The 27,381-nt window shown below is 34.3% G+C and overlaps 3 protein-coding genes and 1 long non-coding RNA gene across 8 annotated transcripts in view; 2 read left to right on the top strand and 2 right to left on the bottom strand.

Moving 5' to 3' along the window:
* Positions 1-8,762, top strand: part of LOC123864309 (zinc finger protein 704) — a 72,668-nt gene extending 63,906 nt beyond the window's left edge. The window contains exons 5-8 of the mRNA XM_045904664.1: positions 4,442-4,536; positions 5,810-5,968; positions 6,300-6,387; positions 6,476-8,762. Coding sequence (XP_045760620.1) covers positions 4,442-4,536; positions 5,810-5,968; positions 6,300-6,387; positions 6,476-6,637 — 504 coding nt within the window. The 3' untranslated portion in view covers positions 6,638-8,762. The remainder of the gene's footprint in view (positions 1-4,441; positions 4,537-5,809; positions 5,969-6,299; positions 6,388-6,475) is intronic.
* Positions 1-20,636, bottom strand: part of LOC123864332 — a 23,235-nt gene extending 2,599 nt beyond the window's left edge. Inside the window, exons 1-2 of the long non-coding RNA XR_006795750.1 lie at positions 20,626-20,636; positions 8,759-9,322 (exon numbers count right to left, since the gene is read on the bottom strand). This is a non-coding gene — a long non-coding RNA (uncharacterized LOC123864332). The remainder of the gene's footprint in view (positions 1-8,758; positions 9,323-20,625) is intronic.
* LOC123864307 (probable serine incorporator) lies at positions 16,488-25,062 on the top strand. 5 transcript variants are annotated; one of them, XM_045904659.1, is made up of 12 exons: positions 16,488-16,673; positions 17,100-17,264; positions 18,216-18,304; positions 18,476-18,571; positions 19,204-19,382; positions 19,862-19,977; positions 20,390-20,608; positions 21,025-21,048; positions 22,295-22,430; positions 22,740-22,766; positions 23,840-23,984; positions 24,332-25,062. In XM_045904659.1, exons 1-12 carry the CDS (start codon positions 16,638-16,640, stop codon positions 24,462-24,464), a joined length of 1,365 nt encoding a protein of 454 aa, XP_045760615.1. In that variant the 5' UTR covers positions 16,488-16,637; the 3' UTR covers positions 24,465-25,062. The 5 variants fall into 5 exon arrangements, with proteins under 5 accessions (XP_045760615.1, XP_045760618.1, XP_045760616.1 ...); XM_045904662.1 differs by lacking the exon at positions 22,740-22,766; XM_045904660.1 differs by lacking the exon at positions 22,740-22,766 and having other exon boundaries at positions 23,825-23,984.
* On the bottom strand, positions 24,908-27,381 carry LOC123864316 (O-glucosyltransferase rumi homolog). Its single transcript, XM_045904670.1, has 6 exons — positions 27,155-27,381; positions 26,891-27,075; positions 26,465-26,653; positions 26,168-26,298; positions 25,626-25,773; positions 24,908-25,528 (listed from the first exon to the last, which is right to left on the bottom strand). The coding sequence occupies exons 1-6, from the start codon at positions 27,294-27,296 to the stop codon at positions 25,109-25,111; spliced, it is 1,215 nt and encodes a 404-aa protein (XP_045760626.1). The 5' UTR covers positions 27,297-27,381; the 3' UTR covers positions 24,908-25,108.

Raw genomic sequence — 27,381 nt, 5'->3', positions numbered from 1 at the left:
CTGCACACAGAGAAACAACCCGGCACGTGTAAGCCGTACATACGACACACTGTGAAACTGGCCAGGGACGGCCATTATGAGATAAAAGTATGTATTTATAAGTGCATGACTGCAGGTTGCAGAAGTAGAATATAGAGACGATTTGAAATCTTGCGACGGAATTAGTTTAGCGCAATCGTTATATAATTCCATTTATATAACAAACAAAATTACTGATGTATTTTTTGGCAATAACATTCAATAAAGAATTTTTATCAATAAATTCAACAGATTTTTTTATAATAAACCCAAACCTAAGTCATCTTTTGTTGGGGTTCACGAGTGTAAGTTTTTAAATTTTACATATTTTTATCAAACAAAACATAATTGCGAATTTTCTATAACATAATTTGGCCATTCAAACAAGTCCGATCAAAATAATAATTATGACCAAGTTTTTTGCTAGACCCAATAAATGGAACTAAGCTGCTTTATGGTGTTGGTATATCTTCTTCTACCCTCTTTAAGCTGCCATCAATTTGTTAGAGATCCTGGTGGATAATAACATAATTATTGAGATAGAATATTTTTTTAACTGTGATTTAAAGCTCATTTGAGTCTAGCAATGATTTTCAGGCAAAATATGCTTATAAGGGACACGCATGCGCGTAGCAGTACGGACTACAGAATATACTGAGGCATTTATGCACCTTTAGATAAAACGACACCTAAGTGTACAAACTTATAAAAGTTTATTTGCATAAAATATATTCTATTCTTTTCTGTTTCTTGTAAATAGACACACTGCGTACGTTAGGCTGGAATCTGGCCTAACCTTCGGGCCTAACGCACTGCCGCAAAGTACCTCAAATTACGTCAAATATTATGACGTCACATCTGTGAATTTCAGGCAAGCTCCCTTACTAGCGAGTGTTTTGACGTTTGATAAAAAGTCACTAATTTGACTAGTAGTCATCATCCATGTTACATATTATTATGTACCGCGGGCAAAAGCTAGTAAGTAGTTTTTGAGAATTCATGGTCACGGGTGTGGTCAGTCAGGCACAGATCGATATGGTGATTACTATCCGTCAGTTTTTTATATTATTTTTACACAATTTTTGGCTTCGGCGAGAATTTCTCGAAGTACGTCGATACCTTATCCCAAAAGATATTTAAATGTGTAGTAATCCTGAAATACTGGACTAAAAACGTCAAAGCAAGCATAGTAACGATTAATAAACTCGCCTGTTGGAACCCAGTTTGCGTTAGCTGTAATATGGAGGGTATAAACTAGGTCAGTGGTGCAGCGAGGGACGGGCCCTCCACTCCCACCCTCTCTGTTGCGAGGGGAAGGCGAATCATTCACATAAAATATTAGACTGTAGGCTTTACGTACCTATGCCAACAAAACGATTCGTATACTTTTTACACGACTGTACAAAAAAAGGAGTGTAATGTTTCCAGGGTTCATTCTATCTACTTATGTAAGCTTCTTTATTCTACCATAACTTCTAAATGACTCAATAGATTTGAATGTATAGGGTATCGTCAGAGTTCTGAAATCGTACCGAGTTACACTGGCTATCAATCAACACTTAAATTTTTTGAAAAAAAAAAAAGAATTCGATAGGGCAAGGATCGACTATGCCAATTATTTACTTTTCTGAGGCTCAGTAGATAGTTTACTTGGCTGTTAAAGTTTTAGTGTAAATCGTATTGAAGGTTTCACATTTCCTTTCAAAAAAGGTAAACTGCATTTCGATTGGCATTTACATTTGCAAGGTAATGTAATAACGATTTTAACAAAATAAATAAATATGAAAAAGATATAACCACAAAATTATTGTGATACGATCTCAGATGTTCCATTTTATTCCGGTACTACTTACATAATAGCTGATCCGCCCGGCTTCGCTCGGGAAAATTTGGTGTTTGTACTTATGTCCGTCTGAAAAAATGTACCACCTTTCAAATGGTGAAAGAATTTTTGAAAGAAAATCGAAAGAGTAATTTCGGAGACTATACTCTACACTCAAACTTACGAACTCTATCCCTTTGTAATATTAGTGTAGATTGCAAACCTAAAAACACAGTTTTATACTGTTTATATGTAACAATACAATATATAAAGTTAAATAATAGTTTTTTTGTTTTCTTTTTTTGTTGTTTAGCGTTGTTCTACCAAATAATAATCTTAATAAAACTAAATCTTTTTATTTGGTGCAACTAGGGCTCAATTTGTTAGTATACAAACACACTTAAAACCTAATGTTAGTACCTATTATATTCGTGGCAAAAAGACAGAACATTTACAAAGGTGGCCTCACCAACACTTGAACAATGTGTTTAAGCATTGGTGAATCCATCTTGCTCGCAAACATGTTTAGGATGCTGTTGGAACCTGAGCGCAGTTTTGTCAGCAATGATGATGACTTAAATATCTATGAATTACGAGTATTATGTAGGTACTTAGGCCAGTAGTTACCGACCGAGAATATTAATGGGATATTGATTATATCATACCTATCTTCTATCATTAATCTTACCTACTTCCTATTATGTATTTTTTTGCATAATGACAATCAAAGTAGTAGGGAGGTATGTCCTCTATCGAACATTGTAAGCGGACATGTACGTATTGTGATATAATGTAGGTAGGTACTCGTAACATTGTCATGATTCACGACCTGTCGTCATTGTATGACTGTTGCCATAGGCCGCATTATATTAGGTGATTCCGTGTTAAATTACTAGTTCACAGCTGCTCCTTTTTATGGGTAGCTAGGACAGAATATAGAGGATTATCGGGCAATATGCATCTACGTTTCGATATACTTACCAGCTAAAGACCCTTTTGAAACTTAGTAGCTACCTACCTTTTTAGCTGGGTAAAATTTGAATGATAAATATTTTTATCCCTCTGGACATAGTTTCCGCGAAACGGAGACAAAGGAGTAGCGCAACCTTCATACACCACCCTTGGCCGTGGTGCTGCGACCTAGATAGCCCCTCCCCCCGCACCCCTGACCTGACCCAGTTCTAAATGCACTTGATATAGCTTCAGTCCCCGGCGCGCGGTAGCAACGGTGCCATACCGCCCGCGCACCCCAATTCTGTGTCCCTGACATAACTCGTGCAACCTATTTATCTCTCAAATGTACCATTATATACTATAAATCTATTGCAACCAATTGCAGCTGAGAACTGAACTACTTACTGATCAAAGCACATCAATAAAATCTATTACATAAACTTTTTCTCATCCTAAAATTGACCTCAGAAAATTCAAAGCCTTGTTAAAATGGCTGCCACTTCTTTCGTTGATTACCTTTATTCAGGAAGCCAAGTCCTAATAAATCATTAACAAAAACAAGGTAAGCTTTATTTATTAGTATATACAGTTGTGCAAAATGAATTTGTACATATAGCTACAGCGTAGCATAGCGTAGCACGTCTACCTAGTTACGCCATGCTACGAACGAAATTAAAGAATAGCCTGATTTATCGACTACCTCGTTGCAATTGATCAATACCAAATTAAATAGATCTCGTTTAAAAAAAGAAGCTTTCGCGATGCAATCGGATTAATTTGATCGGTCGTCGTAATGTGGCATTGAGCAGAAGGTCGCTTACGAATTTGGGCGAGCGAGCCAGTCTCCTCGCGCTCTCACCTCGTGTCGCTATCGATACTAAATATAAACATTCTCTAGCTATTGCATAGTGTTACACACGTATTATTACTCACTAACTCACCTCGCATTGCAAAACACGTGTATCTACACTACACGCGCTGGGAAACTGAATTGTTTCCGCCTCGCATTAACGAACAGATAACTAGTCACCGTCGTCGCAGCCGCAGCTCGTAGGTGACATTGCTTATAATGTCAATGTATTTTAATTCAATGCCAATGCCTGATGGAAGGTTTTAAAAGATTATGCGCATTTTTGTCACCTAAAACGTAATTATTAAATTTTGTTAGTTTTTAAGTGATTGAAATGTTATTTGTCTTGATATTTACTTTACATTGGTCTCAAGATATCACTGACATAGTCGGTTATTCGTTCGAGTGGTGGCGTCTCAGGCGCACCGCGCGAAGCGGGTGTGGCAACGAACAGCAGTCTACCGAGGGAGTGAGGCGTTGCGACATCGGCAAGGCCGCGACCTAGAGTCGTTTCCGTACGATACTTCGCTCAATTTAACATTGTGATTTCAACGGTACTAAATCTTCTTGTGAAACATATCACAAATGAAATGGAACGGCCTCGTTCTATATTAAACACGATAAGGAATGCCCTTTATTTGCTAAAAGTAAAGCTATGCAATATCTGTCGACAGACACTTCTCAAGGCTCTACTTTTTCACAAACTCATTGAGTACTGATCGAGTTTTTCCAATCAATCTAACAATTAACCTGTTCAATCTCCATCAAAAACTAACTCTACGTGTCGTTTGTTACAGATCAACATAGTATTCGAATGCACTTGGAGAGGCTGCGGTTACATCACTGGTTCGTGTACTTCCATCGAGGCTCATATCAGACAAACACATTTAGGGTACGTACTTACCTACTCATAGTCTTGTGGTGGTTTTGTTTATTGCATACAGTTGCATTGGTGCGCACAGCGCATGCGACAAAGAAATAAAACCTTGAACTTTAATCTTCTTCGGGCTTAATATGGGCTGAGGCATTGCACGCGCTGGATGGCGGTTGCCAACGAGAATATACATATGAAATCGATAATGCGAGATATTATGCATTCCGCTTTCGCGCACGTAACCCGTGCCATTACGTAACATCTGACGACATTGAAGTTCTTTAAATAAAAGGGCAAATGTTGAGTTAAACGAGTAGATACCTACCTAGCTACTTAGTTGGTATTTAATTTGTTTATCCAATCCCATTAGAAAAATCACCATTAATCGATCAAAGTCAGTTTTACCGAAGAGTTCCGCATAGATTTAAAGGTGAAACTGGCATAGGAAGTAACATTAAATTTTAGCCTACGATCAACAAATTTAGCGGTTGGTTATTCATGAAAAATACCTTTTTCATCTTTCATCAGATGGGTGAAGATCATTCTTATCTCGTATCTCATACCGCATAAGTGCTTGAACTTACTACAAAGCGCTGCTTTTTCTCTTGTTTCAAACTAATTAATCAATTTCGCAAATAGACCAATTAATAAAATAAGTACATAAATTATAAGTACTTAAATTATAGTTATTTTAGTTAAAATGCACAGTTCAATATACCTAAACAAGTTCACACTAGTCCTTAACGTGTGTTGTAAGCAAACTGCAAAGAAGACATGAAATATGCCAACTTATATCGAATTAAATAAAAATTAATTAATTAGTTTAAACAATACACGCGTCAAAAACCTGTTCAAATAAGTTTCATTGAAATAAGAGATGTTTGAAATGAAAGAATGGAGCTAGAGTGACCCGGAAGCGACGAGGCTTCGCGACAAGGTTGCCCACTACACCCTGGCCGAGCTCATTACGCGCAAGGTCGCGTCCGTTCTTACATAACGCCGTCCTGCTACCTACTGTTAGCCGATAACATCTGTTGGTTCAATTAATATATTCTTGACCCTGCTCTTATACAACGGATCGATGATTGGGTCCGTCTGATATCACATATTTTCAATGATACATTTGAATGGCCTTGACGAATATCCAAATATTCGTCAGTCGTAATTGTTGTGCGTAGCAACCTTGGATAGAGTACCTATTTGCGTCTAAACTCTTAAGAGATAGCCATAGTCTTGGTTGGTTACTATGACTCTTAAAATAAAGTAATCTTAAATTTATATATTGTTTTAGGCCCAAGAAAGAAGGTGAGAGTGATCATGAGGAAGAGTTTTACTACACGGAGCGTGAAGTCGCTGCGCCGGCGCCGGCGCCCACCCTGTCCCACCGAGACATGTGCCGTCCACCGCACGAAGACCCCGACTATCAAAGGCAGCTGGTCGGATCCTACAGGTACGAGATTCTTCGGAAACACTTCAACGATCTTCAAGCGAGGGAGGCAACGATGAGATTTCAGATCCCGGAGTCTCTTCACATTCGCTGAGGCCCTGGGGACTTTGTGGGTAGAAATCCCGCATAAACCATCTCCCCGTGGAAAAACCGGAGTTCTTTTAACTTTTTCACTCTGTGAAAAAAATTCATGAAGGTTAGATACCTCCATAAAGTTGGCACTAATTCCTAAATGTACATTGGGATTTTTTAAACGACAGATATTAATTTTACTCGCAAAATATCTTGAGTAGGTACCTCTATTTAATATTTAACATTGATTTTTTTATTTCAGGCAAGGCCTATTATCAACTATGCAAAATGGATCAGCGCGGCCCATAAGCATTCCCGTAACGCATTCCTGGTCAAACTCGCATTCACCGGTATGTTTTGATTTTATTTTCTGAAATAAAACGTGGCTAAGTTCTTTCTTTCATAAAATATGATATTGTTAATTTGTATCTGTTTCAGAAGCACCTAAAGTTCACGGGAGCGAGCAGCTCGCCCGGCAGCCCCGGCCGGCGCCCGCGCTCCGACAACAAGAAGTGTCGCAAGGTGTACGGCATGGACCAACGCGATCTCTGGTGCACTCAGTGCAAATGGAAGAAAGCGTGCACGCGTTTCGGAGACTAGCGGGCACGGCGACCGCTCGCTTCTGCGCGTGCTGTGATGAACTCAAGTGAACGGTTTCGCTACTGAAAGTGAAGCTCTCCTTTTCTCGGATTCAAACAGATACAAAAGTATTCCTCGGACGAGGACTATTCCGTGTGCGGGACGTGATTAACTAGGCTAAGTCGAGAAAATATATTACGAATGAGGTTTTATTTACGGAGTAATTATATTATTATGAATAGTTATAAAGTTAAAGGGAGACATATTTTTTTCTCTGTGAATGTTGCTCGTATTTTGACTGCGGGACATTGCCCAGTGCCCACGTATTTTTGTAGCGCGGTAGATTTGCCTTTACTGTGACACGCATAAGACGACTGTGTCGCCATCGGTCGGAGACTGTGAATAATAGATTTAAGAGACTTAGATTTAAGGTTAGACTGACAATGCATTGTAGAGTGAAAACCATTGTTACATATCCACTGTACGCTGTACGCGCCTACCTCGTGCAATAAACATAAGCAATAGTCGTTGACTAGTAAGATTTTCACTATTTTCTACCGACTCTTGTTAGCTGTAGTGAAAGAATAGATATACCAGGATTGAATAATATACAAAACCTAAATATTCATTAGATTCTAAAAGTTTATTTTTTTAAAAGGACAAAGTATATCACCGTATCTAGTAATACCTAAAATAAATACCTATAGCACATTTTTATTACAAATGTTTAATGGCATGTTCACACTAATATTGAGTTGGAAGTAAATATTTTTGCCGTAATTTAGAATATTTTTTAGGGAAAAATGTGACACTGACAAGGAGCGCAATAATTTTCGCCAAATATTAAGAAAAATTAAACTGTTTATTGGTGTGAACGTGGCTTTAGATATTCATTATATTTTTTTCCAATATTATTTTAATTAATTTATTGTCATGGAAGGGATAATTCCAGAATATATATAATAGGTAAGCTATGTTATAATTTTAAAACCCTCAAACTCCCTGAAAAACATTTGATTTTTATTTTTAAACATCAGCAATCATTTGATCTATGAGGGCTTCGTTGATGTTCGTATAGTGTATCAAAATGAAGTCAGTGAATTCCGTCCACGTCTTCAAAAGTGCTTTATCGAGTAGCTTCTACGACCAGCTGTAACAATGTTTTCACGCTGCATATGCCTCGGGTGCAAACTAACGCACCAAATCAAAGTCGACTTGGTAAAGAACCTACGGTCGCAATAAACTTCAGTGATATAAATCACTAATTATATACTTCGACTGAATTATTAGGTAATAATGAATTAAAACATGTAGTAATATATGACTTAGTACCATAAGTTATCTCAGATTCGACTAAAAGACTACACAAATTTAGACTTAAATTTTTATGAACATATCTGTATTGTATACATGCTGGTCCTATCCGAACAAGGAGACAATACTCAGCGTAGGCCGCCCGCCTCGGACTGCGAGTGAGGGCACCTACTGATGACTGCCGATAAGTGATGACATTGACGAGTGTGTGAACAGCCAGGCTATGACTACATAAGGATTGAGGATAGGGTAACGTCTAGTAATCAGTTACCCGTATAATTAATCTATGAGGTTGAATTGGCTACGGGCTACGAGCTACGAAAATCTGAACAAGGATATGTGATAACTTTACAATTTTGAATAAAGAATTGATGACAGCGGGGTTTTATATATATCAGAATCATTAAATAATATATGAAGGTATTGTGAAAACATCGGGCATGGCCAAAGCACAGCATTTTAATAGAAATCGCCATCACACATAGATACCTACCTGATTATTTAAAAAAAAACCGTTCCAGTCAACTCATATTTCCAACTCGAAGACGAAAAATGTGATAGAAGAAGGAAACGAGACAAGAATAAAGGCAATTGCGAGCTGCAATATTACTTGTTAAGTAAATATTATAATATAAAAATTATATTTGTAAATAGATAATTATATTTAATATACCTATTAATGATATAAAGCAAAGCGTTGTTCGGATATGTACATAAAATAAAATTATATTGCTTTAAATTATACTGTTACTTAATGTGATCGTTAAACGGATTATTATTTGTACGATATCACACTGTTATTGTAAAATATAATGTTTTAATAAGTACATTTATATACAGTATAAACTCTATATAACGACACCGAAGGGACTGTGCATTTTATGGCGTTATAGAGAGTTGTCGTTAAATGGAAAGAAGAAACATCAGAATTAGAAAAAGAAAAAGTTTATTTATGTGCATAAAAAAGAATGTTATTTGAACGCTAGAAAGTTTGTGAGCAACTAAGAATATGATAAGGTATAGATAATCCATGACTCCTACTTATGAGTCATGGTCAACAACAGTGTACACGTACAAGCAATCCCAATTTGTAAACAAAAGAACGAATTTCTTAGAATGTTCGGTATGCATGATGCGGACAGTCGAGTTTATTGTGGGCTAGGATAATAAAGCGACAATAGATCATACACAGCTGCGCAGTTTTTACTAATTTTAGCAACTTAAAAGGTACTTTTTATTACTCAATTGTTGTCGTTATTGAGAGTGGGTGTAATGCTATGTAGAGTGAAACATGGTATGAAAGACAAGCTAAACCAACCGAAGCCAATTGATTTCGACGCTTAAGGGAGTTTGTCGTTAAATAGAGTGACGTTACATGGAGTTTACACTGTACTTTTCTTGTAATACAATAGCGCGGTATTTCGAAGTCGAATAGCAGTTAGCAAACTTCGATTATGCGGTAAAATGAACATTATTAGCATATTTTTGAAAGGTAACTTTGTATTAAGTTTTTTTAACAAAAAAAGCATATTTTTCAGAAATTATAATGTTATTCTTCTGTGCCAATTTTAAATTCGGGTGATCTATATAGGTATAAATATTACCTATTATGTCACTTTTAAACATTTCTTTTTAGTACCTACCTACACTATTAGGTATTGGTGCTCAAATGAAGATAAAGAAAAAAAGCCGAATTTATTCAGCTAACTATGTCACAATATTGAGTTTACTGCTACCAAAATTCGTTTACACGAGGTATTTAGCGATTGTAAGTATATTGAAGATTGCTACCCCATAATGTCAAATACAAGTAAAATCTTTTGTACAAAACCAGCATGGCAATGATCTACATTCTACACATTTAGAACAAACAGCATTAAAATATAATTCAAGAAATTAAGATATTTCATTCACTGCCAACAATTTACAAATACTTTTGTGTAGGTGTGTGTGTATCTTTTGTAGATGATTGAAAAAAAATGTGTAGAATGTCTAGTTGTTTACTTTAAATACCTGTGCTAACGTATGTTTACAAAGTTTGCATTATTTGCAGTATTCTATAGTTAAATAAACTAAAATTTATGTAATAATTAGGCAACATGGGGTTATTCAAGGGGCGGAACAACAAAATCTTGAACTGCCAGCAACCATCGGTTGCCATACCATACCTCTGGTGCAGCAAATGTTCATGGGCGGCGGTAATCACTTAATATCAGGTGACCCACCTGCTCGTTTTCTCGCTAGTTTTTTTTATTAAAATACAAAAAACGTTCAGAATATGACGCATAAAATGCGATGTCATATTGCCATTCTCTACTGGACATAAATAGACGTAGCGTCTGTGTACAATTTCTTTAATTTCAATAAATAAATAACTCTTGCCAAATTCTTCAACATAAGAGAGGTAGGTATGTAGATGGATAGATACCTATATATACCTACTTAAAAAACAAAGTAGTTTTTTCGTTATGTTAAACATGATTCATAATATATTTTAATGAACAATGTGTACCTGTTAATATTACCAAATACACATATAAGTAATTCATTGCAATAATGGTTGTGATACATCATGATATTGTTGTCAGTAATTAATAACTTTTATTTGACGCAACGAAACTCCGCGCTCTACCAAACCAAATGATCACTTAGCTTAGCGCTTAGGCAACAACTCAGCTAGCAATTTGACAACTGCCATATTGTAAGGATCTAGATGTAAGTTGTGGCTTAGATATAAATTAATACATTATAGTTATTAGTGATATTTTAAGTTGAAGTCATATACTTGTAGTATTTAATAATTCTAAGTACAATGAAATCGTAATGCCTATAGGTAGGTAGGTGCCTCCTTGAGGTCATTTTATTTTGCACGACCGCGGCACTATGATTCTCGTGACAACCAAGGACTTAGACGTATTCCAGGTCTTTCTCCGCCGTACTGTTGTACCTTCTTTCAAACAATGGCTAAATTAGTATAATTTTGTAAGAAATCGAACTCAGATTTAGTACTACAAACCTTCTCGTGGGTAACAGTTTTGAAACTACCTATGTTTTTTTCGAATAGCAATTGCCAATTATTAAAATTGAGCGGAAAAATTATAAATCTTAGTTGAATTCCCCGTAAATAAGATATTTTATTGATAGTTTTCAAAATCCAAACACCAAGTGGTGCTAACTTGCTTGGTTATAATGTGCAGATCTCAATATATGTTGAAGCTATTAGAATTACGTAATGATTAAACTATTTTATACTTGACCTACCTTTTTTCTAAATAGTTAAGAATTTATATTTTTAGTTGATTTAGATAAAGACAGTTTTATTTTTTTGTAAGTAATTTGTACATAGTTTAAGTAGGTATTATAATTAATTTATTTAGCCAAAATTTTGCTCAATATTGTATACACTCAGCACCAAAGTCATAATAATAAAAAATAAAAGATACTTTACCATGTCAGTACAAAAAGCATAATTTAGAAGAATTTTTCGCCCATCAAGAAAATTATAGATTTATTTTTTACTTAATACTTAATCGATATACCCTACCAATCGAATATTATTTATAAATGTCTAATGTATTTCCACAAAACATTGTCATTAACAAAAATAAATTCCAGCGTCTACCTAGATATTTTGTCGCACTCATTCTTATTGATTAATAATAATGCACTATAACTTAGGTACTAATCGCAAGAGGAATTTTATTTGCAAAACATGAGGACCTTGTTGATCAACATAACAAAGGCTATTATTATTATTATAAGACTTATAGTTTCGATAGTTGCCGGTTTTTGTGCTCCTAAATCATTTGATGATATCATAATTTTTCGGATGAAATTTATTTTTTAAAACCCTTCATGTGGGGTATCAAATAAAAAAGCTGATTCTAAAAATATACAACATCGTTTTAGCTTGGTATGTTTCAAAAAATTAATTTTAAAGCATGCACCAAGCTTGGACTCCATCTGCAGATAAGAAACGGCTAAATGATTTTTTGTAAAACATACGCCAAATAACTCGTTATATCTTCATATCTAACGTCATGAAATCAATTTTGAAAATAAATTAGCTATTCAAAAAAAATAGTAGGTACTATTTTTTTTTGTAATTTCTTGGGTTATAAAATTATGGTTTTAGGACCACAAAACTTGCCAGCAATATCTAAACTATACATCTTTGTATCCTAAAGACAATAGAAATTAATGTGCAGTTCTTATATTTTGCCTAATTATTATTATCTACGAAATTCTTGCGAGTGTAGGTATCTACTAGTAAGAAAATGGCGAAGAACCACTTTGTCAAAACAAGAGGAACGTTTGCGATTGAACTTGCGTTGACCGTAATGATTGCCACGAACTCAAGGTAATCTGCCTCCAATTAAAACAACGATTAGGATTTATTATTATCGATCGAATATTAAGTAATTTACTTACTTAAATAATGTATTTCCACATCACGAAAGCGGCATAGTGTTGGAGTGATCTGATACGAGCCCTAGTCTCATCTAAGTCTTTTTCGTAATGTTTTTTGGTTTTAACTGAATCAAGTTTATGAATTTTATGGTAAAAGAGTGTTTTTTTATTTATTTATAAGATTAGCAGTGTTTATGTACTGAAAAGTATCATTTGAGATCCGTCTACATTAAACACCTTATTTTGTTATTTTTACATGTAAGTAGATAATTATTATTTTTATAGTATTATAACAGAATACAATTATGTCGTAGTACTTAGTTAATGGAAATCTTATTATATTGAGAAACCAATAGGTATACTTTTGTTAATACGTACCTCAATTATTTTTTTTTCTTGTAAAACTCAGGTACAATCGTGAAATATTCCACTTCTGAGCTTGTTGAAATGACGTGTCAACGAGGATTTACATTTTAGATGGCAATATTCTGTATGGACGTGGGCATTTTTAAAATCTTAAAAATACCAATCTTACATTTCAAAAATTCAAAGTTTAACTCTGTGTGACAGTTATTGGTAGGTACTTAATATACACAACTACTTTTTAATTATTATTATTTTTTTTTTGTCGAGTATAGGAATGGTTTACTGTTTGAATTGGAAATCGGATTTTTTTGTACTTTAAGTGATCAAAGTTATTAAAGCTTACGCTACTAATAACAAAACGGCATGGAAACGCGCGATGTGTGTACGCTAACAATATTTTGGCCAATTCTTGTTATTCCACCTACCTATTGGTGAATATTTTTGGAAAACTCAATTTAAATTTTTCAACCTGCACAAAGGTGTTATCTATGTTAAGTATCGAATTCTGACTAAGCAGGTTTTTTTATGGTAAGTATATACCTAATTAAAAATTAGTGGTGTATATATTCATATTAAGTAAGAATAATAAGTAAATTCATATGTTGCTCTGATGGTTTATGTTGTTCCGTTTAAAAGAAGCATGTACATATGTAAATCCAAAAATCTCTTTTAACTGGAAATAATATTTCCCATCCAACTACCTAAGAGTGTTTATAAAGTATCCATAGAGCGATCCCTGATCCAAAAACGTTGTAGCGACTTGAAGTGTTTACTTAAGTATCGTGTAAAAAATAATGTAAGACGCGTATCTTTGATACTACTCTCTTATACTTGATATTGAGTTTATATCAACCTTACCTGTTACTCGCTTTTGTAGGTTGCATAATATACTTTCTTAGAGTTATGGAAATATTATTTCAGACATTTTGCTGTAAAATGTAAAATTTTATTATAAGCCAATAAATAATAATAATAATTATATTAAGTTCTGGTTTGATGCAAACTTAACGCGTGTGAGCAGTTGAAACCCTTCAATATTTGTTAAAGACTTTACATGTGTAAATGTGGGCAGTCTTTTGTGAAAATATGTCTCCTGTTTCTATGTAGGTACTTAGGTACCACTGTAAGCACATTATATAATAAATGCATGAGGACGATACGCATTAGTTTTGACACCGAAATTAATATTGTATTTATTTATACATTTTATATAGTACCTAACGCTCACTGTACTAAATTAATTTTGCCAAAGTACAAAGGAATGACAGACTAAATGCGTATTGGAATTCTGCCGATACTCGATAGTATTTAATAGCAGTGTTTTGATTTTACATATTATGTGAGTAGGATAACTGAAACGTCAATCAGCGGCCCATTTCGATGTTGCAGGATATTTTTACATTGCTGAATAGCTCAGGATTGATTTTAAGCTTTTGGATCAAGTTGGATTTTAAGTGAGAATAGGTCTGTACCTACGTATCTATCTACAGGTACCTTGCTTGGAAGTATGCATGTTTTCTCAATAAAAAATAAGAAGCATATCGTCGAATGCATCGGTTTTAATCGGTTTCATGGTTACCATTAGTTTTAAGTAAAATAAAGAATTATATTCAATCAAAGGGTAAGTATTTGTTTGAGATGCTATTTTGTACTTTGATCGGATATGTAGGCATACTTACATGTTGTCAATATCACAGCAGTTTTTACCGACACTGTCAGCTCAGCCTTTTAGATGTTGCTTTTTTCGACATACCGTTTTGAAAATATGTGTAGATTTTACACTTACTATTTATTTACTTACCCAAAACAAGCTACCTACGTTAATAAATGAAATTGAATTCAAAAGTAGAAACTAGCTGGCAGTTGATCTACTGTGATATTTATAATTCTATTTATTAATCTTTCTAGATTATTATTTATAATTTAATGTTGAACGTGAGCGTGTTTTATATTTACAGAAATCGTATTAGATTTAGGTGATGTTATTTTATACTGTATCTAATGCAAAGGTCTAGAACCTGTTCCAAATTATTGATTTATTGAATACTGGATGCTATATTAAAATGTTTTGTCCACTTTTCGTAATTACCTATGCATAGTATATTGTTTATGGAGTGTATGTTTATGAAGTGTTTATCTGTATTGCGAACATCACAAAATGTTTTGTAGACGTACAAGTGCAACAAGAAAGCTCTCTTATCTACGATAGCTTGCAATGTTTATCTATTTTATCTTAATCCAGTAGGATTGGGAAGCATAGATACTCATAATCTCATAATGTGCAATGTTATGCAGTGATGAAAAATAGTTAAATGTTGATTCCATATTAATTTTATTTACCTACTTACCTAGGTTCTTTAAATGGACTATTTTTGTCTAGATTATACCTCAATTAATTTTAGAATGAATTTATGCTTATTTTTATTAATTTATGTCTTGAAAAATTATTACTATGAAAGAGTAAGTACATACCTAGGTATTACTCTGGATTAAATTATATTTTATGTGAAAATCTGTAAAACCAACGATGCACATAAATTATTAAGTATGTATGAAACCTACATTTATTCATCAAAACATAATTTCTTTATTTTCTATTACAATAAAATATTGTATGGACAATGGAACAATTCTTGACCTTATACTTATTTATTTTATCATGTTATTAATTGAATATGTATATTTACAAAATATAAACTTTAGATTTAAAAATTGTTTTGTTTTATTAATTTAAGATTTCCCAATGATCGCTTCTCATAGGATTTTCCTCTTACCGCATAGAATACCTACTGAAAATCAGCGGACAACTCATCTGTGATCTGATCTGACGCAGCGTAGTGAGATGTTACTTTGCCGCACGGCTCATCCGTCACAAAAAAAAAACCGGCCAAGTGCGAGTCAGACTCGCGCATCAAGGGTTCTGTACTCGGGTATTTTTCCGACATTTTGCACGACAAATCAAAACTACTATGCAAAAAAATAAATAAAAATCTGTTTTAAAATGTATAGGCAAGGCCTTTTCATATTATGATACCCCACTTGGTACAGTTATCTTACAATTAATAGCACAATAAGTAATTGCAAGAAAATTTTTTGGCGAAATATGGTAAATCGTTTACATATACCAAAAACATAAAGGGACCTAGAATAGAGCCTTGAGGAACACCCATTAGTGAATGATACGGTATAGTAATGAAGCTAAGCGCAGTGTTTTTGATTCCATACATAATAGATCAATTAACTAAGAGTCTCGTTCCCAAAACAATCGAACACTTTAGACAAACTTTTAGGGTGTCAATATATAAGTATTTACAGACTTCCAGCTAGGTATCTCGAATTCCGAGATTCTTACCTAATTTAAGCTTAAATGACTAGCCTATTATACTAGGTCTGTGGTTTGCACATACCAGCAACGCTTTGAATGCTTGCTTTTTCGTTTGCTGCAAGTGTCTGGCGGCACCACAAGATTTACACAAAACTTCTCTATTGACCTAAAAACTCCGGCTACTATATCAATGTTACCCGTTTTGACTTTAACTCTATCAGGATTATCAATTATTTAAATCTGGTCACCCTAATATCCGGTGTCAATGATTATTACGGTAGAATGACAGCTACAATGTCACGATTGCAATCCCCTCTTATTGGTTGATGCTCGCTCGTTATTGGCCATGTTATTGGTTACAATGCACTGTTGCAACAAGAATAGCATAAATTAAGCCAATAACAACAATTGCGATTGTAATAATGATTGATGCAGGTTTTACGGAATCGAGCTGCTTGTCAAAAAATGACAAACAATTAGAAAATTTCTTGGTCGATAAATTAGTCATTTTGTTTTTGATTATACGATTTTTTTCTTTTAATGAGTGTGTATTGAAGTAACTAAACCCTCTAAAACGTAATTTAGTTGATCAATAAGTTTGTTAGTATGGGGGCCGTACTGGGACTATGTTCCGCAGCTCAGGTAAAACAAATCAATAAACCTTTGTCTTCACATTCATATAAATCTCTATTCTCTATCCTCTCTATCTTATTTAAATTGTGATTGTGTAGCTTATCTGTTTCGTAGAGTGAAAGACAAACAAAACTTTTTTCTTGGCTCTTCGAACATAATGGTTTATAGTAATGTTGTTTGCACCATTAAAACCATTATTATGAAAATCCACAAAAATCCAACATGATCATTAGAACCACATACTTATAATAAGAAATGTAAAATATTAATTTAAATGGTTAGAACTTTTGAAGACCAAAAACATAAGCAATATCTGGATAAGCAAATTTTGCAACCCACTTCAGTTATATTTAATATAATATATATAAAGTTGATTTCAAACTACGGAAATATAATATATATAAAAATCCTCATTGTAGTAATAACATGTTCTAGCTGGCATGCTGCTGCGGCAGTGCTGCTTGCTCCCTGTGCTGCTCGGCGTGCCCCTCGTGCGCCAACTCCACCTCCACGCGCCTCATGTACACCCTCATGATGCTCCTGGTGATGGTTGTAGCCTGCATCACTCTTGCGCCAGGGCTACATGACCAAATGAAAAAAGTTTGTTTTTATTTTACTGTACTATTATTTTAAATTTGTATGTTTATTTATAAAAAGGAATCCGTAAAGGCCATAATAAATAATAATAATCAAACTAACTATCACTAATCTGTTCATCAATTATTATGTTCTTATTTGTCCAAAAGATCATCCAATTTTTACCAAAGTGTTGTTATTAGAATGTTTAAATAATAATATATATTAGACTTGCAACGAATATTCGGTTACTATTCGGTATTCGGCCTATTTGGCTGCTTTTATTATATTCGGCCGAATAATATGTAGATATTCGGTATTCGGCCGAATATAATAAAAGCAGCCAAATATACCGAATACTTAAATAATATATTTTGTCATAGAGAAATAATTGGTAAAATGAAAAATTAAAACAATTGATTACGTATATATTCATATTTTCATTTCTGTTATAATCATTTAAGTAGTCATTGGTGCATAACACAGGTACATAATCATCTTCTGAATTGGAAAAATGGAGGATTCTATGTATTTGAATATTTATTGTGGTAATCAAAATTTAGAAGGGTAAGGTTCTCATTTCTTTTATAATCATTTATTAAGTAGTCATTGGTACATAAACCAGGTACATAATTTAATCCAATTTAATAAAAAAAACCAGCCGAATACTTTTGCCGAATATTCGGCTATTCGGTCAGGGGCCTCGCTGAATATTCGGTATTCGGTATACTGCCGAATATACTATTAGTTGCAAGTCTAATATATATATATATATATATTGGCATATTATTGTAAATTGAATACTTGAAAAGAGCAACCGCCGAGTTTCTTGCTGGTTCTTCTCGGTAGGAATGGCATTCCGAACCAGTGGTAGATTATTTTGACGATTCGAAAGCACTTTTTAAAAGTTTACTTGAATAAAAATAATTTGAATTTGAATAAAAAGGAAATATTGAGATAAAACATTATTTCCAGGTACCATTTTGTGCAAATTCAACGGGATTAGTGCCAGGCAATTTTAAAGTTGATTGTGACCAGGCTGTTGGCTATTTAGCGGTTTACAGGTAACATTACTATTTATCTAGATATCCACAACCACAAAGTATGAATCTTAAACATTTAAACTTTATTGTTTCAATTTAATAGTTGTTGATTATTGTCACCAATATGATATTAACAGATACATGACATCAAATTGCAGATACATGACAGTAATAAGCTCTTTATTTTTACAGAATTTGTTTTGCAACATGTCTCTTTTTCTGTCTCATGGCATTGATTATGATTGGTGTCAAATCTTCTAAGGATCCCAGAGCCGGCATACAAAATGGGTAAATATATTTTATTTTGAATGAACAAATTTCCTGAAAAATGTTCAGAATATATTAAATATTCTGGATAATCGGTATTCCCTTCTTGATGCGAAATGTCAGTTTTGTTGAAGAAAAATTGATGACGTCATAAATAAATTTGAGACTACTAGACTTGCTGGCGACATCAAAACTATACATGTTTGAGACCCTAAGAATGCAACACAGAAGTTAAACCGCGCGCCTGCCCCTCCGGACTAATTTTAGACTCGGGGAGATGTGCAATTCTGAAAACACTTTTAAATGACGCATCTAACTGAAAATTTAAATAAACAGCACAAAATAAATTTTGATTTTAGGGTGCAAATTTTTTTTAGAGATAACAATAACAAAGTGATATTTTTAGCAGGCATGGGTATGGAATGCCCTTCCGGCATCAGTTTTCTTCTCCACTTTTAAGGTCAAGTCAAGAGTGAATAAGCATTTTTCTAGGCAAGTGCACTCCATCTTAGGTTGCATTGTCACTTGCTAGCAGACCTAGTTGTAGCGAAGCACTAGTCTGTTAAAAAAAGAGGAATAGTTGAAGCAGATCCAGTGAGAGGTTGCAAATGTGTTTCATAATTAGTATTATTGTAATATTCCATGGTTTTAAGGTTCTGGGGGATCAAGTACCTTGTTGTGATTGGTGGCATCATTGGCGCTTTCTTCATACCAGAGGGGTCATTTGCTTCTACTTGGATGGTGTTTGGCATGATTGGCGGCTTTTGCTTCATTGTCATACAGCTCATATTGATCATTGACTTTGCCCATACATGGGCGGAAAGATGGGTTTGTAAGTATCAATTAATTTAATATAGATACAATTTAACTTTCTTTTTAAACTTTTAATATAGATCTAATTCTCTAATAAATGTTTTCATTCAGTTTTATGGAATGGAACTGAAAAAAAATAACTGGAAAAAATTGCTAAATTAAGCTTGTTATATATTAATTGTGCACTCATATTGTGCATAAAATAATTAAATTAGGTATTTATGATAAAAGAGCATGGATTTGACAAACTGTTATTACTTATGCATGGCATAGTATTGTAAATGAATATTAGAAAAGAAGAACTGCCGCGTTTCTTTTTTCTCTGAAGACAGCATTCCGATTCAATCAGCGATTCAAAGACACTTGTTAAATTTATTTCAATAAAATACTTTTGATTTCTGTTAACCAGATTGGCTCTATGACACTGCAGACTAACAATTTTTAATTGCATTGATTGCAAATAAGTTCATAATAAAACCCGGTGGTTTGTGATTGCAGCAAATTATGAAGAGACACAATCAAAAGGCTGGTACTCGGCGCTGTTATTGGCTATGTTGTCATGCTATGCGCTTACAATTACTGGCATTGTATTGCTTTACGTCTATTATACTAAGGTAAGAAGACTGGCTGTTACGGTTGTTACCTTAAAAATTCAGTTTAGAAATAGGTGTGTAGTTATTTTCACTACACTAGCTCAAGAAGCGCTCCTTCTATAAAACCAGTGAGCAAAAGCCAATTTTATTCAATGTAAATAGTGTTTTGAATTTAAAACTGTTATTTCCTCACAGAATGTGTTCTAAAATGCGCGTGGATTGATTTTTTTTAAACCTGTGGAAACTGATTTTTCAGAATATAAAGTATGTGCTAATTCAGGATATAAAGCTACCTCCATTTCTTTCAGCCAGATCGGTTCAGTCATTGTTGCGTGAAGGAGTAACAGTCATGAAACATCCAAACATACCAACTTTCTTATTACAATATTATTACAATGTTAAGATTGTATTGAATTGACTGACGTGTTCTCAGCCCGACGGATGTGACCTGTCCAAGTTCTTCATCTCGTTCAACCTGATCCTCGTGGTGGGCGCGAGCGCGATCTCCATCCTGCCGTCGGTGCAGGAGCACCAGCCGCGCTCCGGCCTGCTGCAGTCGGCCGTCGTGTCGCTCTACGTCATGTACCTCACCTGGTCCGCGCTCTCCAACTCCGTCGGCGAGTGTAACGCCAGCTTTACCGGTGACAAACAGGTGTGTACTTCCTTGACATTTATCTCCCACTTGCTCGAAAATCGCTTCGTTATTCAAAAATAACAAACGACATTCGGCTCTTACCGCTGATAGCTGCAGCGTGCGTCATGTTAGCGTACTCAAGCTAAATGTTAATTTTATCTGTCAACACGAGGACCATTTGATACAAAGTGTCAATTTTAAATCCCGATATGCTCGGTGGGGAGCGGCTTGGAATCTGCACAAAAAAGAATGACCGTTTTGTATGGCACACCAAATCTAGTATGCTGTGTAAATCGTAGGATTATATCATACATAATCTATGGTAAAAGTCTTATTTCAAATATTTCTTAATATATTCATCCCCTTTTGATGTTAATATTTAGTAGAATGTATTTTACATTGTATTCAAATTGTATTTAACATTGCAATGCCAGGAATCTAAAGAAGATCTATATTGGGTATGTACTTATATGGTATCGTGGAATTGCCATTTTGTGACATTTCATTATAGGATTAATTTTGGGTTCTGTAACCTAATCTTCAACCTGGAAGTGGTTTAGACTTCAACCACCTATTCGGATCTGAAATTTGATCCCGGGCACCTTAAACATTTCGAAGCAAATGTACGTTTTAAGCAATTAAAATTATCTCTTACTTTAAAGTTGAAGAAAAACACAGTGAAGAAAAGGTGTGTGAAATCTACCAATCTGCACTTTGTCAGCATGGTGGACTACAGTCTAAATTAAACCCTAAAAAGTAGTGGGCCGGCGATGGGTGGCAGTAATAATGATCAACCTAGCCTAGTTTCCAGTATTTATACACAGAAAACGGCTACAGAACCCTATAGAAATAAACACAATTTTTTCATAAGGCACTTATTTTTTATGGTCACTTTCTAGTATCCAAAGAATGAATCCAAGGAGATTTTTAATTTATTAATCCTCAAAGAAGATTTAAAGAATTTCGATGGTTATTAAATTAAAAATTGAAGTATTTCATACCATGACTTGTCATGACCTGCTATGATAACTCCTTGCTCTAGCTCCGTATTTAGTTATAAAATTTTATTGTTCTAGATAGAAATATATTTTTAAATTATTTTGAAGGTTGTGATGTGTTGTGTTAACTCATTTCCTTTTCGTCATTGTGTCTGTTTTCATGTAGGTGAATGTTGACATTACTCCTTTCCTATTGGTCTATTTAATTGTTGGTTGGGACTTTTAATTATTTCATAAGCAAGACACTTGTTTTACCACTATTATTTAGTTAGAGATTTTGTTCCTCCAAATTCGCACAATGAACTTACTACAATAAAATAACAGCCCCTATTTTTATGAATTGTTTCATATTACATTATGTATTTTGCTTTGACCATTTATCCCATCTTTTATACTGTTTCCTAGTATTTTACTACAAACTATGTCGATGATGCCCGAGACTTTATCCACGTAGATTTAGGTTTCAAAAATCCCGTGAAATCTCTGTACCAAATACCAGCTCTGCCAGCTACTAGGTATTTTAAGTATCCTGTGGGAACTCTTTTATATTCCAAGACAAAAAGTAGGCTATGCCATTGCCCATCCCACGGAAACTAGCCTGTAGCCATACCTTTTATCAAAATTGGTAAAACGAATGCTGACAGACAGACTCACTTAGCATTTATACTATTAAGTATGGATATAATTTAAGTTTTTTTTTTTACAGTCGTCATTCGACAAGCAATCTATCATCGGGCTTGTTATATGGGTGCTCAGCGTGTTATACTCTAGCATTCGCACGGCGTCCTCTTCGTCCAAGATAACAATGTCCGACCATATTCTTGCTAAGGAAGGCTCTGGAGGTAAATGCCTATCCATATTTTGTTTGAAAATATTAACTGTAGACAAATACTGGTCAGGTTTCCAGTGAAGAGGGACTTCTATCGGCTATTTAATTTAACTGTGTCATTAATTACTTAGTTTGTCTTCTACTGTCATTAATTATCTCTAATCAAAATCTATAAGATTTTGCTTGTACAATGACATAGAAAGGGGGTAGACCAAAAAGTTATGATGTGTTTAAAATTGATATTCAATTTATAATATCTTTATTTGTAATACTAACTCATAATAAACTCCCCGGTAATAACGTGCGGTGCGACGCGGCGCAGGTCAAGGAGGGCTCATTGCTAATGAAGGTAAAGTAATCACAGACCACAAATTCATTAATATTGTTGAAAGATAAAAGGTGTGCATAGCGAAATGTCTGTCTCCCTTTTCCTTTAGTTGCTTACAACTTATAGTTAATAGTCGCAGTAGTTATCCATTCTTATATTATTTTATTACCTTTGGACCTAAGTCTACAATATCCGAAACTACATTGACTTTTTTTTTCATATTAAGTGTTATCTATTAAAGTTACAAATTAGTAGTATCCAACTGAACTTTAGGCTTCGGCCTTGATCGATATCGACCTTCGGTGGGATAATACAATTTAATCCAAGATATGGTGGAATTCACACGCTTTCAATAACTACTGTGAATATTAACTTTAATAGCTAAGGGTAGATTTATACATAGGGCCCCTGCACAGATGAAGCACGGTTCAGAGATTGTAGCACGACTAATTAACAACTTCAGACAATGGTAAAATAGTAAATCATTCTAGAATGTGCCACCCACGTGCTCTATCTTGATGCAATTGTATAGATAAGCTCTGCCTGTGCACGTTGTCAAATTCATGCCTAATTTTTTTTGTTAATAAATCATGCATAATATCCATTCATCCATCATAGTATAATGTAGTTGATATGTATGCAATGGCAGATGTTTAGGGATGTTGTCTCAATTGCAGTGTGCTTCGACTTTTTAACAAAATAATGCTTACTAGCAACAACAATAATTATTGCTTTTAATTGAAACTCTCAACTAGTAACTTCCATAACATTGAAATTTAATGCACTGATGGTAAGATCATTTATTTAATTTTTGGGTTAATGTTAAAAGTTATGAGCTCAGGTTGTGAGCTTTGTGAACATAGCTAAATGTTCTATAGTAAAAAACATTTTGCTCTTGTATACTAATCTGATCCGAATAAGTGCAAGAAATTAAGGGTCGAGAAAATTTTGTAGAGAACTTTTCAGTCGACAGCTCGAATGTTCCGTTATGTTCAACGATCGTGCAAGAGCCGCTCTTAGCTCAGAGCGCTTGTAATGGAAAGTAACAGCTGCATGTCGGTGCCGCTCACTGAGCGCAGGTTATGGTTCCATAGAAGGCGACGGAGGCGAGGCCGGCCGCGAGGAGACCAAGGTGTTCGACAATGAGGGAGATGACGTCGCTTACTCTTGGACCTTCTTTCACATCGTGTTCGCGCTTGCCACGCTGTATATCATGATGACACTCACCAATTGGTACAAGTATGTACCTATATATCCTTGGTTATCTTTCTTAGCAACATAGTATTTATCCGTAACTAGTTGCTGACTTCCGTGAAAAATCGTTTAAAATGTAGGTATATGAACACATTTAAGAACAAAAATTCATAAAGAACATATTATATTTAAAGTTGTTTTTTTTTTTTTTTTTAATTTAATCAGTAAGGCAGTAGTGATGCTTCCCTGCATCTCTGTGATAATTTTCTTAATGTCATGACCTTACGTCACTGACACTGTATTGTTGAAGATGTAAAATTAAAATTAGATAAAAACATCAATGATTAAAAATTATTTATTCTTAGATATTAAATCACATTTTTGTCATACAGCCCGAGTTCCCAGCTATCGAAGGAGAATGCGGCGTCCATGTGGATCAAGATCACATCGTCGTGGCTCTGCGTGGGCCTCTACGTATGGACCCTGATCGCGCCCGCAGTCCTTCCCGACCGCGACTTCAGTTAAGAAAATCTATATTTTGTTCATCTTCAAATTTGAGATTCACTATGTAGTCTTTATGTAGTTTCCATTGTAATCGTGTCTATGGATCTCATTTCTAAAAACACATTTGATTTTGATTATTAAAAATGTTAAATTATAATCTCGCGTCACAAGTGTATCCCTTAGCTATAATGTCTATGTGTAATGTTGTTTGGTTCTTAATTGCACTTTTAAATCGCGTTCTAGAAGCTGGCATCTACATAATATTTAATTACTAGTATTTCTACTTATTTATGTTCATTATCTTCATTCTTGTGTATAGTATATGAGTCTATAATCTGAATCCCTCTGCTGGCTAAAGAGAGCCTGAGAAATTGTTAACTCTGTAATTCACTAACTGGAGAATTATTTATTCTTCTCTAATTTATGTGAAATGTTTTAGTACTATTCTTTGTCTTTGCTGTACATTGACGCCAGCTTTATTTGTGTAATCTACCCGAATCCAATTGAAAGCTTTAAATATTGCATATATGTAAGACCAACAAGTTTTAATTAAATTTGTCTTATTGTAAACAATTTTTCTTTATAAATGTGCTAGTAAAGTTATTAGTTTATAGCGAAATCGTTTTTTATTACTCCTTTGATCATTCCCAAATGTAAGTTTTATTTTAGATTTTTTTTAAATCACTATCTCTTTTGATATCATATTTAACAAGTTTAGCATATTTTTTCAGCAATTTTTTCCAATAACATTTGACATCTTTATCAGTAAGATGATCCCAAATATGCTGAAATCCTCTGTCGGCTATATCTTTAGCTAATGAGTCATGTTCTTTAAAATATATTATGTATTTCATAATTTCTTCTTGACTTGCTTTTGGACTGAGCGGAACATAATGTACCCAAGGTTTTAGAGATGGGTAAAAGAATTCTAGCCAGTCTTCACCAACATGAAATACTAATGATTTGCATAGAAATAAATGCTTTAAACGAAAACTTGCTGCAACTCCTCTATAGTTGAATAAATATTTGTATTTACAATGATCTTCAAATGATACTTCCTTTGCTGGATCTGCATAGAGAGTATCCTGAAAATATGCAACAGCTGTACATATGTAAATGTTTATATTTTGCGAATGGGTGTAGATTGAATACTTGCAATGGCAATTGAAAAATTAAACTCACTGCATCAGATTTCCAAGCTTGGTTCTTTGTATACTGTGCATCCATGAGTTCTGGATTTGATCTTGACAATAAAACTAAAGCATCCCTCTCTTCACTTGTCCTTGACCCTCTGAAAAACCCTTTTCCTTCTTTCTTGTCCCAAGGCCATCTAAACAATGAAAAATATTTTGAAACTATTCAAATACATATATTGTTATTAACACATTTGTATAACTAAATAAGTATATGAATAACTAAATAAATATAAATTTTAGTGCTAATTAGTTTGCATCGTCATAGTACTCAGAAATTAAGCATAATGAATGGTCAAATACAGAAACATCTCTTTATGCTTAAGAGCAGCTTCTGTTTCAAGTGGGATAACATTTTATCCATATAACAATGTCAAAAACAATCGCTCGTCCTTGGAACACTCTTGACTAGTAAAAATGTTAAGTATTCAGTTCTTAGAGAAGTGCTGCTTTTCACAATGTTCCCTCTGGAAAATAATTTCTGGAATCTGGAAGATATGAAGATATATATGTGTATAACCATTTTCTTACTTTTCAGCAGCCGCCGAAATTGTTAATCGGTGTTGATCCCAACGACCAATGCCCGTAGGGTAGAGTGCTATTGCTGGTCCACCTTCCCAAAAACTCCATGCAGGATACATAATGTCGTAATAATCCTTGGTCTAAAATGAGACAGATTTTATCAGACTACACCATCCATACTAAACCATATTGTAAAAGAAGTTTGGTGTAAAAATTAAACTTTTTAAATGAATCAATACATACTATGAAGATGTTGTAGTATTAAGAAATAAATACTATGAGAAGTTTATGAAAAAAATTGTTAACCTTACTGAATGAGAACACTGGTGCTGCCTTGTGGCCCCATTCTTTATTAATTTGTGGCCAATCTCTTGTATTAATTGCTAGTTCCATATTAGGGAGCTTAGGTAACAGGGATTTCAGATAATGCTCAATGCCTGCACATCTTGCAGGAAAGTGGCAGTCTTTTTGACGGTACAGATGGCCCTCTATAATCTGGAAATTATGAGAACTTGAAGGTTAAGAATAACTAGCAGGCCTAGTGTTGAATATGCTACAACAAACCAGTGCTGGACTAAGCTCATTGGAAGCCTAGGGCAGCATCACTATATCAGATTCACAGAAACAAGGCTTACTCATAATGAAAGCAAATGAATGGGTAATCAAGATCTAGATATTGAATAATATTGCAAGTGAAATCAGCACACTTTCTACTAAAGATATGCTTACTACCTGATACTTTGTGCCTTTAGTTTCAGCCTGTGCAAACATTTCCTTCGTAATGCCACTACTAAATGGTAGCAAATCCTTGGCAATAACATCTTTATGACAACTACAGTTCTTTGCCACGCACGGTTCATACTTATCTAATGCATTTCGAATTTCACTATTTATTCTCGAATGCCAATCGTTGACTTCTGAAATATGTAGAAATTTATCACAACCGTGTTTAAAATAAAACAATCTAAGTTTAAATGAGCATAACCTGGAGCGTACCTTTGCTATATTTATTGTGATTTTCGGCACATATTTCCCCTTTTAAACTTGAACACGTGGAATCTTTATTATCAGTTTGAACTAGTACCAATGCACTTATTAGACACAGGAGACTTTTAGAATTATAAACACCGAAATACATGATAGTTAGCTCGGTTAACTGTAAACAAAACAAAAATAATCCAGAAACAAATTCGAAAAAATATTGACAACTGACAAGTAGTGTT

The sequence above is a fragment of the Maniola jurtina genome, chromosome 4 (genome assembly GCF_905333055.1).
Source record: "Maniola jurtina chromosome 4, ilManJurt1.1, whole genome shotgun sequence".
Lineage (NCBI taxonomy): Eukaryota > Metazoa > Arthropoda > Insecta > Lepidoptera > Nymphalidae > Maniola > Maniola jurtina.
Note: the sequence above shows the minus strand (reverse complement) of the source record. Positions and strands in the feature narration are given on the sequence as shown.